The sequence below is a fragment of the Megascapheus bottae genome, chromosome 25 (genome assembly GCF_031878675.1).
Source record: "Megascapheus bottae isolate mThoBot1 chromosome 25, mThoBot2.hap1, whole genome shotgun sequence".
NCBI classification, from domain to species: domain Eukaryota; kingdom Metazoa; phylum Chordata; class Mammalia; order Rodentia; family Geomyidae; genus Megascapheus; species Megascapheus bottae.
Window position 1 is genome coordinate 13,338,865 of NC_143533.1, and position 16,138 is coordinate 13,355,002.

Sequence of the window (16,138 nt, forward strand, 5' to 3'; positions counted from 1 at the left end):
TTTGTAGTGCTTTGAGCTAGCTCAAGCCAGATGCCAAATAGGTGAAGAACACCTAATTAAAAACCATCCATGACTTCTAGCACATGAAACACGAATGTAAAGAAACAACGTGAATTGCTGAACAAATGAACATGCGCCTTATAGGAGTTGGAGAGGTGACAGGTGAAGGTTTTCTTTACAGATGGGTATAGACAGTGAGGGTATTGGGGACATATTTTTTTTTTTTTGTACTGTAGATTAAAAACTGTCTGGCTTTTACAAAGGCCTACACTTTGACATGAAACTGCATGGAGAGGTCAGAAAGGTATCCCTTAAGCATGATGTCTTTTCTTTCTGGTGGTTGCCTGAGGGATCTATCAGTTAGGTGCCCATCACTGGTGGCTGTCGCGGCTTATAATTGAAGCTTGCGGGGACTGCTTTTGTTTACTTGGTGGCCGTGGTGCGTCACGAGAGGCAGAGCAAAAAAGAAGAAAAGAAAAACCACCTCCGTTTCTTGCAAAGGCGCGGAAAGCAGTCCCTCTTGCACCTTCTCACTCCCATTTTAGCCTAGGTGAGGTCCTCAGCACCTGTAAGACTCACCCTAGAGCTTTCACACCGGGAACCAGGCATCCCGTCCCGGGGGCGGGGCCAGAAGAGACCCCGCCCACAAACCCCGCCTCCTAAACTCAATCCCAGCTGTCCGCCGGCGGACAGGAAGCGGCGGCGGGCCCGAGCAGCCGGGGAAATGGGCGCTGTGCGCACGCGCGCGGCCCTGGGGCGCCTGGGGGAGGGGGTGGAGCGGGAGGTAGGGGCGCGGCCTCGCGTGCGGATTGGGTGCAGATGTGTCACGTGATGAGGAAGGAGGCGGAGGTCCGAGACACGGTGGGGCGAGGGGGGCGGGGGAGAAAGAAGGGAGGAGGGAGAAAGAGACGAGGCCAGGAGGAGGGAGGGAAGGGAAACGGGGAAGGGAGGAAGGAAACGGAGGAGGGGGAGGGAGGTCCCTGTTTTGGTGGAGCTCGGGAGCGTTGCCGGCCCCCGAAGTGGAGCGAGAGGGAGGTGCTTCGGCGTATCTCCTGCCGGGGGAGGTCCCGGCTTCCCGCGGCGGCTCCGGACCAAGCCCCTTCCAGCTTCTCCCTCCGGATCGATGTGCTGCTGTTAACCCGTGAGGAGGCGGCGGCGGCGGCGGGCGGAAGATGGTGTTGCCGAGAGTGTTAATTCTGCTTCTGTCGTGGGCGGCGGGGCTGGGAGGTGAGACACGACCACCCCGTCCTCGTCCCCCTTCTCCGACTCCCCCCACCACCATCTCCACAAGCGCCGCGGAGCCCCGCGGACCGCGGCGGTGGAGCGGAGCCCGGGCCGAGCAGAGCCCAGGCGCGGCGCGCGGCGGGCGCGTCAGTCAGTCAGCCCGGCCGGCCGGCGGCGCCACTCGGGCGCGCCGCGCTCCCCGCTCGCTATTGTCCCCCGCGCCCCGACCGCGTTCCCAGCGGTGGCGGGCAGAGGCGGCTGCGAGCCTCCAACGAGGCCTTCCCCCCCCCTCACGTTCCCCCCGCGGTCCTTCCTTCTCCTCCCCCACCTCCTCCTCCTCCTCTTCTTTTCTCTCCCCCCCAACCCCCCTTCCCCGGTGACAGGGGAGAAGCAAAGTCGGGGAGATCCGGGTCGTCCGTGGAAACCCAGGCCGGGCGTCCGCAAACCTTCCTGAGGGCGCGGACAGCTGTCGCGGGGCTGTCGTTGCCTCGCCGCCCTCGCTCGCCCTCCTCACCTTCCTCTCCTGCCCCTCGGACCGGGTGGCCGATGCCAGGAGAGTCCGCTCCTCCGCGCAGGCTCGTGGGAAGTTGGCGATGTGTGCGGCCCGGCTCGTTGTATTGTTCGGTCCCGATCGCGACGATCCAGACCGTTCCCCCCCCTCGCCGCCTCCTCCCCCCTTCCCCCATCCGCGGTGGGGTCGCCGGTGGAGTGGCGGCCGTCAGCGCCCGCTCGTCCCGCACGAGTGCTTGGTGTCCCGGGTTTGACCGGGTATCGAGCCGCCCCTAGTGTGTTTTGGGGAGAGAGAGAGTGTGTGAGAACTCAGGAGGGTGTGTTTTGTGCTGAGGGTAAACATTTCTGTCGCCCAGGGGAAAGGATTTGTTGGGGTGAAGGGCAAGTCGTCTCGGGGTGTTCCGTGATCTGTTGGATCTCTTTGGAGCTGAGAGGATGGACCGTGGAGGTGACCCAACTTGCAGAGTTTAAGAAAACTTGCAGGTGCAGTTCCGTGGATTGTCATAACAATGGTCTTCTTCCTCCCCCTCCCCCCCATTGGAGGTACATTGGCCTGGAGTGTCATTTCTGGGTGACTCAAGTTTTGAAGAACAGTGATGTTTAATTTCCCGTGGCATTGTTTTGCTCTGCGTGAGATGGTTTATTTTAGGTAAGCTTTTGACTTGTCCCGAAGTAGACTTGAAATCCTTAAAGTAGGCTTATCCTTAAAATATCCTTAAAGCATTGATTTGAACGCTTGGCGTGAGTAACTGTCTGTAGCCTAATTTGATCATTCAAGTATTGTATTCTTCTGTTGTATCCCTTTGTCCCCTTGACTTAAGACTGCAAGGCCAGGCATACTTCTATGCTGTTTCTGCTTAGTCTGTGGCTGGTATTGTGTAGGCAGACTTTTGTTGTTTGTAGTCTTCCGTTTGTTAAATGCACATTTTAGACCCAAAGCTGAGAATTCATGGTTAGTTTTAAAGTGATCAAAATTGGAGACTTCACAGGAATTCTTGCATTTAATATTTGTATTTCTGTTTTAATTTTTGTGGTTTCCAACACTTGTCTGGCTGTTTTTACTTTGTGTGATTATAGTCAGGAGTTAGACACTATTCTCCACGAAGTAATAAAAGACAAACAGGACAGGGGACACTTTACATGATTAATGAGTAGTGCCTTTTATTAGAGGTTGAAAGCAGAAACTGATGACCCCCCCAAAAAAATAAATTAACACCCTTACACAGACATTTAGTCCTGAGCTTTGAATTCAGGACCTTGAGCTTGCTAGGCATGTCTTTTACCACCCTTCAAGTTGTAATTTTTGAGTGCATGGTCATATTTGTAATTTTATGGAACAACTTTGGTTGTTTTGCAAGATGTTTGTGAGGTGTAAGTTTGAGTACATTCAAATTGAATATATATTGATTTTAGCAGGTGAGTTAAATTAATGTTTTCTATGAGATTAGGAGATTATACAGATACAGATTTAATTTAAAAGTATAAATCCTTCAGGTTAATAAACTACTAGTTGCTTTTTCCCTTTCCAATCTTATCAGTCACTGAATGTTTTCATACCTATTTTGGTCTGGAAAGCTGGAAAGGAGAATTAAAATTGAGTTTAGAATCATGAAACAAAATTTCCTAACAATGTTTATTCTAACATGGCCCATCTGTATTATCTTTGTAAAAGGATGGAATACCTGTTTCTATAGTTCAACAAGTGTCATATCCTTATTTAATAAATTATAAATAATACTTTATTTATTTATTTATTTATTTATTTTTTGCCAGTCCTGGGCTTGAGCTCAGGGCCTGAGCACTGTCCTTGGACTTTCTCAAGGCTAGAGCTCTACCACTTGAGCCTCAGCACCACTTCTGGCTTTTTTCTATGTATGTGGTACCGAGGAATCGAACCTGGGTCTTCATGCATGCTAGGCAAGCACTTTAACCGCTAGGCCAAACTCCTGGCCCCTAAATAATACTTTATTGTTTGGAACTTTACGGATTAGACAAGGGTTAAAATTGTAGGTGTGTGTATATTACATTTAAAAAAAAAAAGACTAGGTCTAGTGGTGTTCCCAAGTTACTTAAGCACTCAACCTCAGAGTCTTGCACTTAATAGACAAGCACTCTACCACGGAGCACCATCTCCAGCACTTTGTAGACCCTAGTGATCTTCCTTTCTAGTAGCTGGTATAGGGACTTGAGCACCTAGCCATCCTATCTTGCCTGGCTTCCTTAATTTCTGGCATTCTACCACTTTAGCCATACCTTCACTTCTGGCTTTTTTTTTGCAGGTAAACCAGTGATGAGTCTTTAAGATTGGTCTGCTCGGCTGACTTGTAGTATTCAGATCTCAGCCTCTGAAGCAGGTAGAATTTTAGACATAAGTCATCACTGGCCTGCTGGGTGTATTTATTTATTTTTTACTTGAAGTGTTTGACAAATCAAAAGGTATTTTAGTTGTAGTAATAAATGATATATAATGCTTTGGTGTGATAAAGTCACGTATGAAATAGTTGGAGTACGATATACTTCTGTATGAAAGAAACGTGGTGTAAGTGGTCTGCTTACCACGCACTGTAGAAATGGGTGATCTGGAAGTATGGCCAAAAGAATTGATTATTAAAGCTTAAGCTTAAAGCTTATTTTTTCTAACTTCTAACAGCAAGTTAGTGTCTCTGAGATTAAGGAAAGAAGTCTTTGTAAGGAGCTCTGGCTCCATCTCTTTAATTAGAGTTCAAAAGTTCAGTAAAAGCTCTTGTCACCTCAAGAAGACCCATTTCTAGCTATCCTCTCCTTGAACAATATCTTCTCTGTGTATGGATAGGACCTCCATTGGCAGGGGTTGAGGGCCTGGGCATGGCAGGCACTGCTTATTTCAGCTTATTTCAGACGTCTTAAGACTGTCACAGGTGTATGGTGTTGATTCACTTAAGTTTTCCTAATCGCTAGGGCTAAGTGTGTGGGATATGTGTGTAAAGGACATTTCTCTGATGTCTGTTGTACATCTGAAGCTGTTCTGGAAATTTCACTTTTCGACACTTATGAGCTAGGACAATACTTTACAATTGAGCAAATGGCAGCTTGAAGGGATAAGTATTCCAGCATCATCTACTGCTCAGTGGTGAAATAGAAGTGCAAATCATGCCAGAGGATTTGCAATATTTTTTGTTTTTGTTATTTTTCTTTTAAAGTCAGGACCTGGGTTGCTCTTCCTTAGCTTTTTGGCTCAAGGGTGGTGTTCTTAATCAGGTGAGCACCACTTCCAGCTTTTTGGTGTTTAATTGGAGAGAAGAATTTCATGGACTTTCCTGCCTGGAATGGGCTGGCTTTTAACCTCAGTCCTTTGATCTCCTGACTAGCTAGTATTACTGGTGCCCAGTATAATGTTTGTGAATTTTATGTATTGGTCACTCAAGCTTGTTTTTTTTTTTTTTCTTTTTTGGTGGCAGGGCTTTCACACATGTAAGACAAGTATTTTGCTGGGTGGGCTTCACACCCAAACACACACACACACACACACACACACACACACACACACCTTGTTTTTGTAAGTTGAATTTCCCTTATCTGGAAATAGGAACAGTCTAGATTTTAGGTTTTCAGAGATAGGATGCTCACTTACTAGAGGTGATGCAAATATTCCACAATCTGAAAAACTTCTAGCATCACATGTTTTGGATAAGGGATATTCAACCTGTGGAAAACAGTTTGTAGATTGTGTTTTTTGTTGGTTGTGGTGCTTGAACTCTGGGCCTGGGTGCTGTCCCTGAACTCTTTAGCTCAAGACTAGTGTCCTACTGCTTTGAGCCATAGCACCACTTCTGGTTTTGGGGTTTTTGAAATAGGGACTTTTCTGCCCTGGTTGGCTCTGAACCACAATCCTCAGAGTTCAGCCTCCAGAGTAAGAAGGATTACAGGCATGAGCCACCAGTGCCTGGCTCATGAAGATTTTTAAGAAAAAGTGATGGGTTATGATTTCACCACATCTCTTTATCTCAGTGAGAAAAAGAGACCATTTCTTTTTTATTGGGATGGATAAGAAACACAGAAAAAATTAGTTGAGGGCCATAGACTAGAAACCAATTTAGCCCTTTCTCTTTGGGATATAAGCAGAAACTCTGCTTTTGAAATGAAGGAAATGAAGTAAGCAATGTATTTAAGAGTTACATTTTTCGATAATTTGAAAATTCCTGTGTAATAAGTCTCTGAGAACAGACAAAGTTTTGGCTATTTTAGGTAGTTTTTCTAGAATGTATTGTTTACTGTCATCTGAAAGCAGATTGAATTTAGTCTTGGCTTAAATGTTTGAGGAAAACTTAGTTTGGGGACTGTATTGTTTCTAAGTTTTTTTTTCTGGAATGTATTGGCAATTTATCATTTTTCTAAATTTATTCTAATTATGCTTTTGAGTTTTATACCTAATTTTAACATTATGTCAACTTTTTGGTTCTGTTCCTTGGGTCCCTTAAAAACCTTGAGGATGCCACCTTCTAATTAGTTTCTAATTCCACCGCTTCTCCCCCCCCTTGCTAAAAAATCATACTTGCATGTGAAGTAGAAATAATTAAGTTTCAACTCTTCCATGGAGAAAGTATAAGTCTAGGTAGTTTTGCTGTTTTTTGTTTTTTTGTTTTTAATGTCTGTGTTTTCTCTTTGTAGAGTTCAGTGTTGGAGGTGTTTTAGTCCCTCTGAACAACTGGGGTAAAGTTGTACTCATGTGCTTCTTGATAGAGTGGGGCAGGATAGAGTGCAAACTGATGAATAACCTGGAAGACACAACAGATAAAGCCAAGTCTTAGACCTGAGTCATGAGTACTATGGTTTTAAACTAATGTGCTACATTATTGATACTCAACATACCTACAATGTACAATTGTAATACTATCTAAAGGAATGTAAGCTGCAAATTAAGAAAACATTTTTTTTCCCTCTGTACTTTAGGAAATTCAGTAAAAGGTAGATGGCAAAGGGTCCTGATTCTGTGTTTGCTTTTATTTTTACTTTGCATGTAGTTTGCATACAGTACCTCTGTGTTCCAGGTTTTGTTTTTTTTTTTTTTAATTGTATTTAAGTTCGATGTCTTTCTTGTTTGTTCACTTTTTTTTTTTTTGGTGATAGTCTGGGATCTTATGTCCCATCACTGAACTAGACCCCTCAGCCCTTGTCTTTTAACTATGTTACGATGGTTAGAAAGTGTGTGTGTGTATTTTGTTTTTGGTTTCAGTGTGTTCTCAAACTTGGGGTTTCAAGTGATCTTCCTATCTCATCCTTCCAGGTATCTGGGATTACAGAAAAATGCCTCCTTGCAGGGATATATTTTTGGAATGGCCTCATTTAAAATATAGTGTCTGTGAAGTACCAACCATATACTTTGTGTGTGTGGAGAGTGTTGGTGTAAGGCAGCAGCAATTATTGGCATAGTTGCTAACACAGTTTCAGTGAGAAGCCTGTGTGAACACTCATTGGGGTAGATACATTGTAAATAGGAAAGACTGTGAGCAGAGAAACATTGTGGTTTCAAATCTGAGCCTCAAACTCAAAATCACTGAGGCAAACCTTCCACATTGTAGTAATGTTCACATAGGCAGGCATGTGACCAACTTGGTAAAGAGTCTGGTGTTTGGTTTTGTTGTTGTTGGGTTTGTTTGTGTTGATTTTAGGAGGTATAGATTTGTTTAATGGCTTGTAATGATTCTTTCAAGCAATTCTGAAAAGTCTGCTCTTTCTGAAATAACATCTAGCAGTGGTAATTTTTTTTTTTTGCCAGTCAGGAAAAAACCCAATAATTTTATTTAAAGAAATGTTTCAGCCAATCTTGGAGGTGAAAGTAGAATCTAAGATTCAAAGCATAGCATCAGAGAATACTGCTTAGCAGTGGTAATTCTAAGTCCAGCTTTCAGTTTTACACTAAGGCAGAGAAAGCAATGTTAAGGATCAAGTAGAGAAATGACTTACTGATCCTACCAGCTAGATTTCCTCCAGGGTATCCACCTTGCTCTCCTATCCTGTGAAAGTATTGCTTTTATACCCCTGAATCTATGCCTGACACAAGTGGGTTTCACAGACAGCAAGGCTGAGAACAGTCTCAGAGGACCAACTCTTCTTTTGCTACTGAGTTCTTTTGCTACTGGGCAAACAGCATCTGAGGCTATGACAGTTCCACGTAAACTATGTAAGCTGTGCAGTGAGAACAATGCTGGTCAGACACCAGGGATTATTGTAGATCTGGCTGGTTGAGTTAGGAAGCCGCAGTGTTGAATGAGAAGAAAAGTTTTTTTAAAAAAATGCCTGAATTTATCAGAGTAGATGAAATGCCAGGATATAAAATAGATAGTTGCCAGCAGGGCACTGGTGGCTCACACCTATAATTCTACCTACTCAGGAGGCTGAAATCTGAGGATCATGGTTGGAAGCCAGCACAGACAGGAAAGTCTGAGATGCTCTTATCTCCAATAAACTACTCAAAAAAGTCAGAAGTAGCACTGTGGCTCAAGAGGTAGAGGGCTTGCCTTGAGCAAAAAGAAGCTCAGGGACAGTGCCCAGGCCCTGGGTTCAAGCCCCAGGACTGGCAAAACAAACAAGCAAATAAATGTATATATGTATATAGTTCCAGTTCCAATATTGTAGTTGCAGGTGAAACAAAGATTCACTAAGCTGCAGGGACATCAGGCAGTTGAGGAAGGACTTTTGGATAAAAGAGATCATGTGGTTATAGTAAAGTGCATATAGATTTCCTTGCCTGGCATATTTGGCTATGACAGGAAATTAGAAATGCTAACAGTCATGGTAACCAGGATTTTCATGATCTGTTTCTAGGCATGATAACTATTATGGAATGTTGGTTGCTCTCTATTTTGAGGAGTTGAGATATGGTACAATAAAGAATAGCCAGTTAGTGAACTGGGTGATTGAGTCTTAGTTATTGTAGAAGTAAATATAGAAAAAGAAATGATATGGAAGGAAAACTAGAAAAACTTGGCAAATGTTTAATGTGAGGCTTATAAAATTTGTTGAGGGCTCATTGTGTTGAATTTAGATCTTAGAGGCTTTTACATTGGAGAGAGTGTAGTTTCATGAAACTTTGAAGACTGTAGTCTTTGAAGTTGAATATGTCTTAAGATTTTGAGTGTAGCTAGAAGTTGGTGAGTTGGCATGGTTGTCATGCTTGTAAACTCCTGAAATATTCTGTACAACTCTTCAATAATTTGTGACTAGATATATGGGAAACACAATTCCCCATTATTATCTTTTCTATGTGCTATATTTTCAAAACAATTTTTTTCCCAGTCCTGGGGCTTGAACTCAGGGCCTGGGCACTGTCCTTGGACATGTCTTGCTCAAGGCTAGCACTCTTGAGCCACAGTGCCATTTCCAGCTTTTTCTGTGTATGTGGTACTGAGGAATCAAATGCAGGGCTTTGTGAAGGCTGGGCAAGCATTCTACCACTAGGCCATACTCCTGACCCCTCAAAACAATTTTTAAAAATTTCATTGCTCTATTTTCTTTTCTTTTCTTTTTCTTTTTTTGTGGGTCATGGGGCTTGAACTCAGGGCTTTGGTGCTGTCCCTGAGCTCTTCAGTTCAGGGCTACCGACCTACTCTTGAGCCAACCCCCACTTCCCATTTTGTCTAGAGGTTAATTGGCAATAAGAGTCTCAGGTCCTTTTGTGCCCGGGCAGGCTTTGAACCGTGATCGTCAGATTTCAGCCTCCTGAGTAGCTAGGATTATAGGCATGAGCCACCACGCCTAGCTTTCATTGCTGTTTTCTTAAATATGTACAGAGTATTTGAATCATATTCATCCCCCTTTGCCCTCTCCTTTTATCTTCTCCTGCTGGTTATACCTCCAGACAATTCCTGTATTTTTATACTTGTTACTCACATTTTTTAAACTTTAGATTCTGAATGTGAAAGAGAGACAATGTATTTATTTGTCTTTTTCAGTCTGGCTTATTTTGCTTAACATGTTGATCTGTAGTTCTGTTTATTTTCCTGAAAAATGACATAATTTTAGTCTTTATGGCAGAATAATACTTCATTGTTTTGTATATACATTTTATCTTTATATCGAACCTTTCAAATCAAAATACAGATAACTCTTAGTATTTGGAATATTGGAATATCATTATTAAATATTAGAAAAGTCTATGGCCATACTACCCTGAATGCGCCCGATGTCATCTGATCTTGGAAGCTAAGCAGGGTCGGGCCTGGTTAGTACTTGGATGGGAGAAAATAGAATTTAAGAAAGCCTATAATTCCTTTTCCAACACAGTTTCATCCTTTCTTTTTTTTGCAGCATGTTTTTTCTTCTTCTTCGTCTTCTTTTTTTTTTTTTTTTAATTGCCAGTTCTGGGGTGTGAACTCAGGGCCTGAGTGCTGTCCTTGGGCTTTCTCAAGGCTAGAGCTCTACCACTTGAGTCACAGTCCCATTTTCAGCTTTTTCTATGTATGTGGTACCGAGGAATCAGATTTGGGTCTTCGTGCATTCTAGGCAAGCACTCTATCACTAGGGCAGACTCCCAGCCCACAGCATGGTTTCTCTATATAATCCAAGCTAGCCTTAAACTTGCAGTCCTTTTGCTTTACACCCTGAGTGCTAAAATTATAGGCATTCACTACCATATCTGACTTTTATGCCTTTCTAATATTAATCATTTAGTCTTTTGAAATGCCCATCATGAATTTACATCATACTATTTGTAGAGTTTTGCGTCCTCTAAAAATAACGTGTTAAAATGAGCATGTAGGGGCTGGGAATGTGACTTAGTGATAGATTGCTTGACTAGTGTGCATGATCCCCTGGGTTTGATTCCTCAGTATCAAATAAACGAGAAAGCCATTAGAAACGCCATGAGAGCAAAAAAAGCTCAGAGACAGTGCCTAGGCCCTGAGTTCAAGCTCCAGGACTCTCCCCACCCTCCACCAAAAAAAAAAAAAAAATGTGCGCAAAGTAGACTTTTTGCCAGTCCTGGACTTAAACTCGGAGTTTTTTTGTTTACAGGTAGGGCTCTACCACTTGAGCCACACAGCTTCACTTCTGTCTTTCTTTTTTTCTTTTCTTTTTTGGTGGTCATGGGACTTGAGCTCAGGGCCTGGGTGCTATCCCTGAGCAGTTCTACTTAAGGCTACTGCCCTACCTCTTGAGTCACAGCACCACTTCCGGTTTTCTGGTGATTAATTGGAGATAAGTGTTTCATGGACTTTTTAATGCCTGGGCTGGCTTTGAACCGTGATCCTCAGATCTCATCCTTCAGAGTAGCTAGGATTACAGGCACGAATGATGAGAGTCCAGCTTAGACACAGTATTTATAAGTAAAATGACTCGAAAATATGTTAATCTTATTTCTGCTTAATTTTTTTCCTGTCTTATAGCTATCATAGCTTTTGCCTTGAAACTGCTTTATGGTGAATTTCCTGATCAGGATCTTTTATTACAATGGGAATTTCCCAGAAGGAAGTGATTTTATGCTTAGTCTTTGTACTAGAATCTAGCACAATGCCTCGCTTGTATATAGATTTATAATAAATGGCTTTATTAACTCCACCGGTTGCTAAGTACATTTATTGGGATAAGTGGACTGGACTTCTGAATAGATGTTATATATCCATTTTCATTCATAGCGTTTGTATTCTGTTGAAGCAGGCTTCCAAGTACTGACCATTACTGTGTATGGAGGTAACTTCATTATATGAATCTAAAAGTAATCATAATTTTTGTTAAAATTAGGTGTTCTTTTTGGGTGCAGGATGGTCTTGGGCCTTTAACTCAGGACCTGGGTGCTGTCTCTGAGCCTCTTGGAATCAAAGCTTGTTCTCTATCACTTGAGCCACAGTGCCACGTCTGGCTTTTTCTGAGTAGTTTATTGGAGATAAGAGTCTCATGAACTTTTCTGCCTGGGTGGCTTTGAACCACGATCCTCAGATGTCAGCCTCCTGAGTAGCTAAGATTACAGGTGTGAACCACCAGTGCCTGGCTTACAAAGAGTGTTCTTGTAATCCGAAAGTGACCTTCCTTATCAGTCCATTGTATTATTATCAGAATCTAAAATATGTAATAATAGAGTGAGGTGTTTTATTTAATCCAGCAGAGGTAAGAGAACAGTTTTCTTGCCAGTTTTGGAACCTGGAAATCCTTTATATTTTTGAACTGTTTCTGAAACCAGAACTTCATATCTATCATAATGTTATAAACTTAATTATTCTGTTACCCTCTAAAATATATTTTTACCCAAATGATAGCAGGAATGTCCTGTTAATTTCAGGGTCCCTTGGAAGAGTAGACCATGTAGTGGGTGGGGTTGTATAGCAAACTCTAGTGCAGTGATTCTCAACCAAGAGGTAATGAGGTGTGTATGTGTGGGGTGGGGGGTGGATAGAAAATAGTGGAGTGGTGACTGGAGCCTCTTTTTTCTTCACTTTAATTTTTTTTTGGCCAGTCCTGGGACTTGAACTCAGAGCCTCAGCACTTTCCTTGGGCTTTTTCCCCCAAGACTAGCACTCTGCCACTGGAGCCACAGCACCATTCTGGCTTTTTCTATGTATATGGTACCAAGGAATCAAACCCGGGTCTTCATGCATTCTAGGCAAGCACTCTACCACTAGGCCAAACTCCCAGAACCTTCACTTTTTTAAAAGTTATTTTACCTTTTATTAGTGTATAATAATCGTACAAGGAGTTACATTTGACATTTCCATACATGCATATATTTTGATCAAATTCAGTCCCTCCATTCTTTCTTATACCCTTTTTTGTGTACAAGCCAGAGTAATGTAGACAGTTGAAAGTTACAATGCTCTGTATGGTTCATACCTGTATTTGTGTCTGTGTTTATTTGAAATTGTTTTTGCTGGACGTGGTGGCTCACCCCTGTAATCCTAGATACTCACGAGACTGAGATCTGAGGATCTCTGTTCAAAGCCAGCCCAGGCATTAAAGTCCAGGAGACTCTTATCTCCAGTTAACAACCAGAAAACCAGAATTGGTGCTGTGGCTCAAGGTGTAGGGTGGTAGCCTTGAGCTGAAGATCTCAGGCCCAGTGTTCAATTCCCATTACCAACTGGGGAAAAAAAATTGTTTTAATAGAGTTTCAGATCTGATAGATATAAAAGCTAAACTATGTACACGGTTCCATCTTTGGGTTTTTAATATTGTGTTTTATGAGTGGTAGAAATGTAATATACCCAGTAGAATTAAATCATTCATGTTTTGTGTCCTTTATGATAGTTTTAGTTTATATGTATGAAAGAACTACTTAGTTTCATTTCTGAGTCAGTGACCTTATTGTTTTTGTTTTAGAGCCTTGCTTCTTTGAAAATGTGGGTGTGTTGAAATGTGCTTTTAATCTTGGCATACCCTCCTATCGCAGACTTTCACTTGTAACTGGGAAGTGGAGATACTGGCTTCTAGAAATGGTTTGACTGATTTTCCAGTGAAGAAATGGATACGGGCTTGTTTGAAGTCATGTTGAGGAAGCAGCTTATCTGAGTGCATTGAAGACACTTAAGTACTGCTGAATATAAACTGAATGATTCCTGCCTGGATGGCTACTGTTGATGTACAGGCGAGACTTTGTGGGTCGTACTCGGTGCTTTGAGATCAGAGTGAGAATAACTTTCAAGCTTCACCCTTCCTCATTAGTATGACATTTGAGGTGCAGTTGATGATTTAAGTAGAAACGAAATGCACTTTTATTCTCCTAGTATCCAGTATTGAAGCTGTAGAAGTGAAAAGTCTGTTGGAAATGAGTACAAGTTATTTTTTTGAAAAATGAAAATGTGCCAGCTTTAGCTTATTCTTTACACCTCTTCTCATTTATTTTAATAAGTTTTTCTGTATAAATAGGAAGATTTGTAAGACCAAAACAGTTTTGCAGATTCTCTTCTGCTCTTCTTTTTTTGTTTGGTGGGTCATGGGGCTTGAATTCTGGGCCTAGGCACTGTCCCTGAGCTCTTCAGCCCATGGCTCTCCCCCTACCCCTAGAGCCACAGCACTACTTCCCCTTTTCTAGTGATTATTGGAGATAGAGTCTCACAATCTTTAGTGCGCAGGCTGGTTTTGAACAGTGATCCTCAGATCTCAGCCTCCTGAGTAGCTGAGATTATAGGAATGAACCACCATGCCCAGCTTCTTCTGCTTTGTGTGTGTGTGTGTGTGTGTGTGTGTCTGTGTGGGTGTGTTGGCGGGGGGGGTCATAGGGCTTGAACTTGGCCTAGGTGCTGTCCCTGAGCTCTTCTGCTCAAGGCTACGGCTCTACCCTTGAGCCAAGCCCTACTTCCCATTTTGTAGAGGTGAACTGGAGATAACAATCTCTAGTCCTTTTGTGCCCAGGCTGGCTTTGAACCTTGATCCTCAGATCTCAGTAGCTAGGATTACAGGCCTGAGCCACTGTGTCCGGCTTCTTCTGCTATTGTTAAGACTAGAAATCAACTTATTTTTGGATAAAGAGAGGAGGAAACTCCCATATCATTATATTGATCCACCATCAGAGGGCTACACTGTTGTTTTACCCCTGTTGTTAATGAAAGTTCCATTCTTGTCACTCTATGGTATCTGTCTTCATATGGAGTGGATGATTCTAAGTTTTAGAATGAACGGATAAGAAGGAAGCTTTTATTTTCTAGAAGGGTTCCATGGAAATATGATTCTGCCTCTTGTTGGCATATGGAAAATAATTGTTAGCATCTGGTACTCTGCCAGGCACTGTTTTTAGGGCACTTGATATGGTACGATCAATACACACAGATTTAAGCACATGTACACACAGTATGTATACACATATATATATATAGATTTACATACAAACATATTTGTGCACATAAATTTACATACATTTCTAAATCCAAACACATACACATATGTGTAAGTATAAGGTGTTTATGCAAATATAAAAGGCATACATATATTTATATGTGCATAGAGACATATGCATGTAAAGCCGTGTACGTGTGTGTGTGTGTGTGTGTGTGTGTGTGTGTGTGCACATACATGGTGCTAGGGATTAAACCTAGGGCATCACACTTCAGAGAATTGCTTTGCTATTGAGCTACACCCACAGCTCCACAATTAAGTGCTTTTTCTTTTTAAAGATGAGTCTTGCTATATAGCTTTTGCTTGTACTTGTGACTCTCCTGCTTTAACCTCCTTGGTGCTAGGGTCACAAGTGTGTGCCTGGCTTTTCCCCCAGGTTAAACTTTTTTTCTTTTTTAAATTAAGGTGATCTGTTTTCTTCATTGTATTGATCCAGTCTAGTTTTACAAATAAGCATTTGTTTGATATTCTTCATTTTCCCTTACATTTTGATCTTGAAAATTTTTACACTGTTTGGATGGTTATAACTACAAAATAATAAAATTGCCATTTGTATCTATTTTTACATAAATGACTTTATTTTCTTTTATATTTGTTTTACTATTCTAGTATATATTCATGTTTTTCCTGACCTATTTGTTAGTAAGTTGTACCCTGAAAAATACTGTCTAACTCTCAAGGATATTGTCTTATGTAACTAAAAGATTATTATTATTATTACTATTGTTTTTTGAGACAGTCTTCTTTTTTCCATATATTTTTTATTGTAATTAATAGAAGGGTTACATGATATTTGCCAGATAGATGGTGCATTAATTCCCATACATTGATACCCTTTCACATGTCTTGGTCCCCATTTCCCTCCCCCCCATCCCCACCCTGAGACAGTCGTCTTATATAGCCCAAACTGGCTTCAAACTTGTCCTCTTACTTCACTGCCTTCTAAGTGCTGGGATGACAGGCATGTACCACTCACTACTCCTGGCTAGTTTTTGCTTTTTCTAGACAAGGTCTTTCTCTGTAGCTCAGGCTGGCCTCTAACTCTTAATCTTTCTGCCTCACACTCTTGAGTGCTGGTATTACAGGTGTGCATTATGATACCTTGATTATTTTTTGCTTTAAGTAGAGAACCAATGGTAAGCTTTTTTTTTTTTAGGGCATGGGACCTGAACTCTGGGCCTACCAGGGTGCTGTCCCAGGCAGCTCAAGGCTACTGCCCTACCCCTTGGCTTGGGTATTGTTCCTGAGCTCTTCAGTTCAAGGCTACCACCCTAGCCCTTGAGCCATAGAACAGTTCCAGTTTTCTGGTGATTAGTTGGAGATAAGAGTCTTAAGGACTTTTTAGTGCCTGGGTTGGCAAGCTTTTCTGTACAGGTAAAATAGAATACCAAAAAAGAAAGATGACACTGACAGAATAAATTATAAACTTTCATGTAGAAACAGTGGCACCATATGTGATTTTGAGATCATCACATGATTTTGGCCTATTCTGCTAAAGATATTGTTAAGGCTGAGCCTAAGCAAGTAGGGAGAAAAATCAACTGTTCAACTGAAACATTTGACACATAGGTAAACTTAAATTGTCTGGAAACTTTCCTGATGGGAA

The 16,138-nt window shown here is 41.9% G+C and overlaps 1 protein-coding gene across 1 annotated transcript in view; it reads left to right on the forward strand.

Moving 5' to 3' along the window:
• The first annotated feature begins 934 nt into the window (after positions 1-934).
• The window catches only part of Adam10 (ADAM metallopeptidase domain 10), an 88,187-nt gene continuing 72,983 nt past the window's right edge, over positions 935-16,138 (forward strand). Inside the window, exon 1 of the mRNA XM_090358318.1 lies at positions 935-1,227. Within this exon, the coding sequence (XP_090214444.1) occupies positions 1,173-1,227 (55 nt within the window). The 5' untranslated portion in view covers positions 935-1,172. The remainder of the gene's footprint in view (positions 1,228-16,138) is intronic.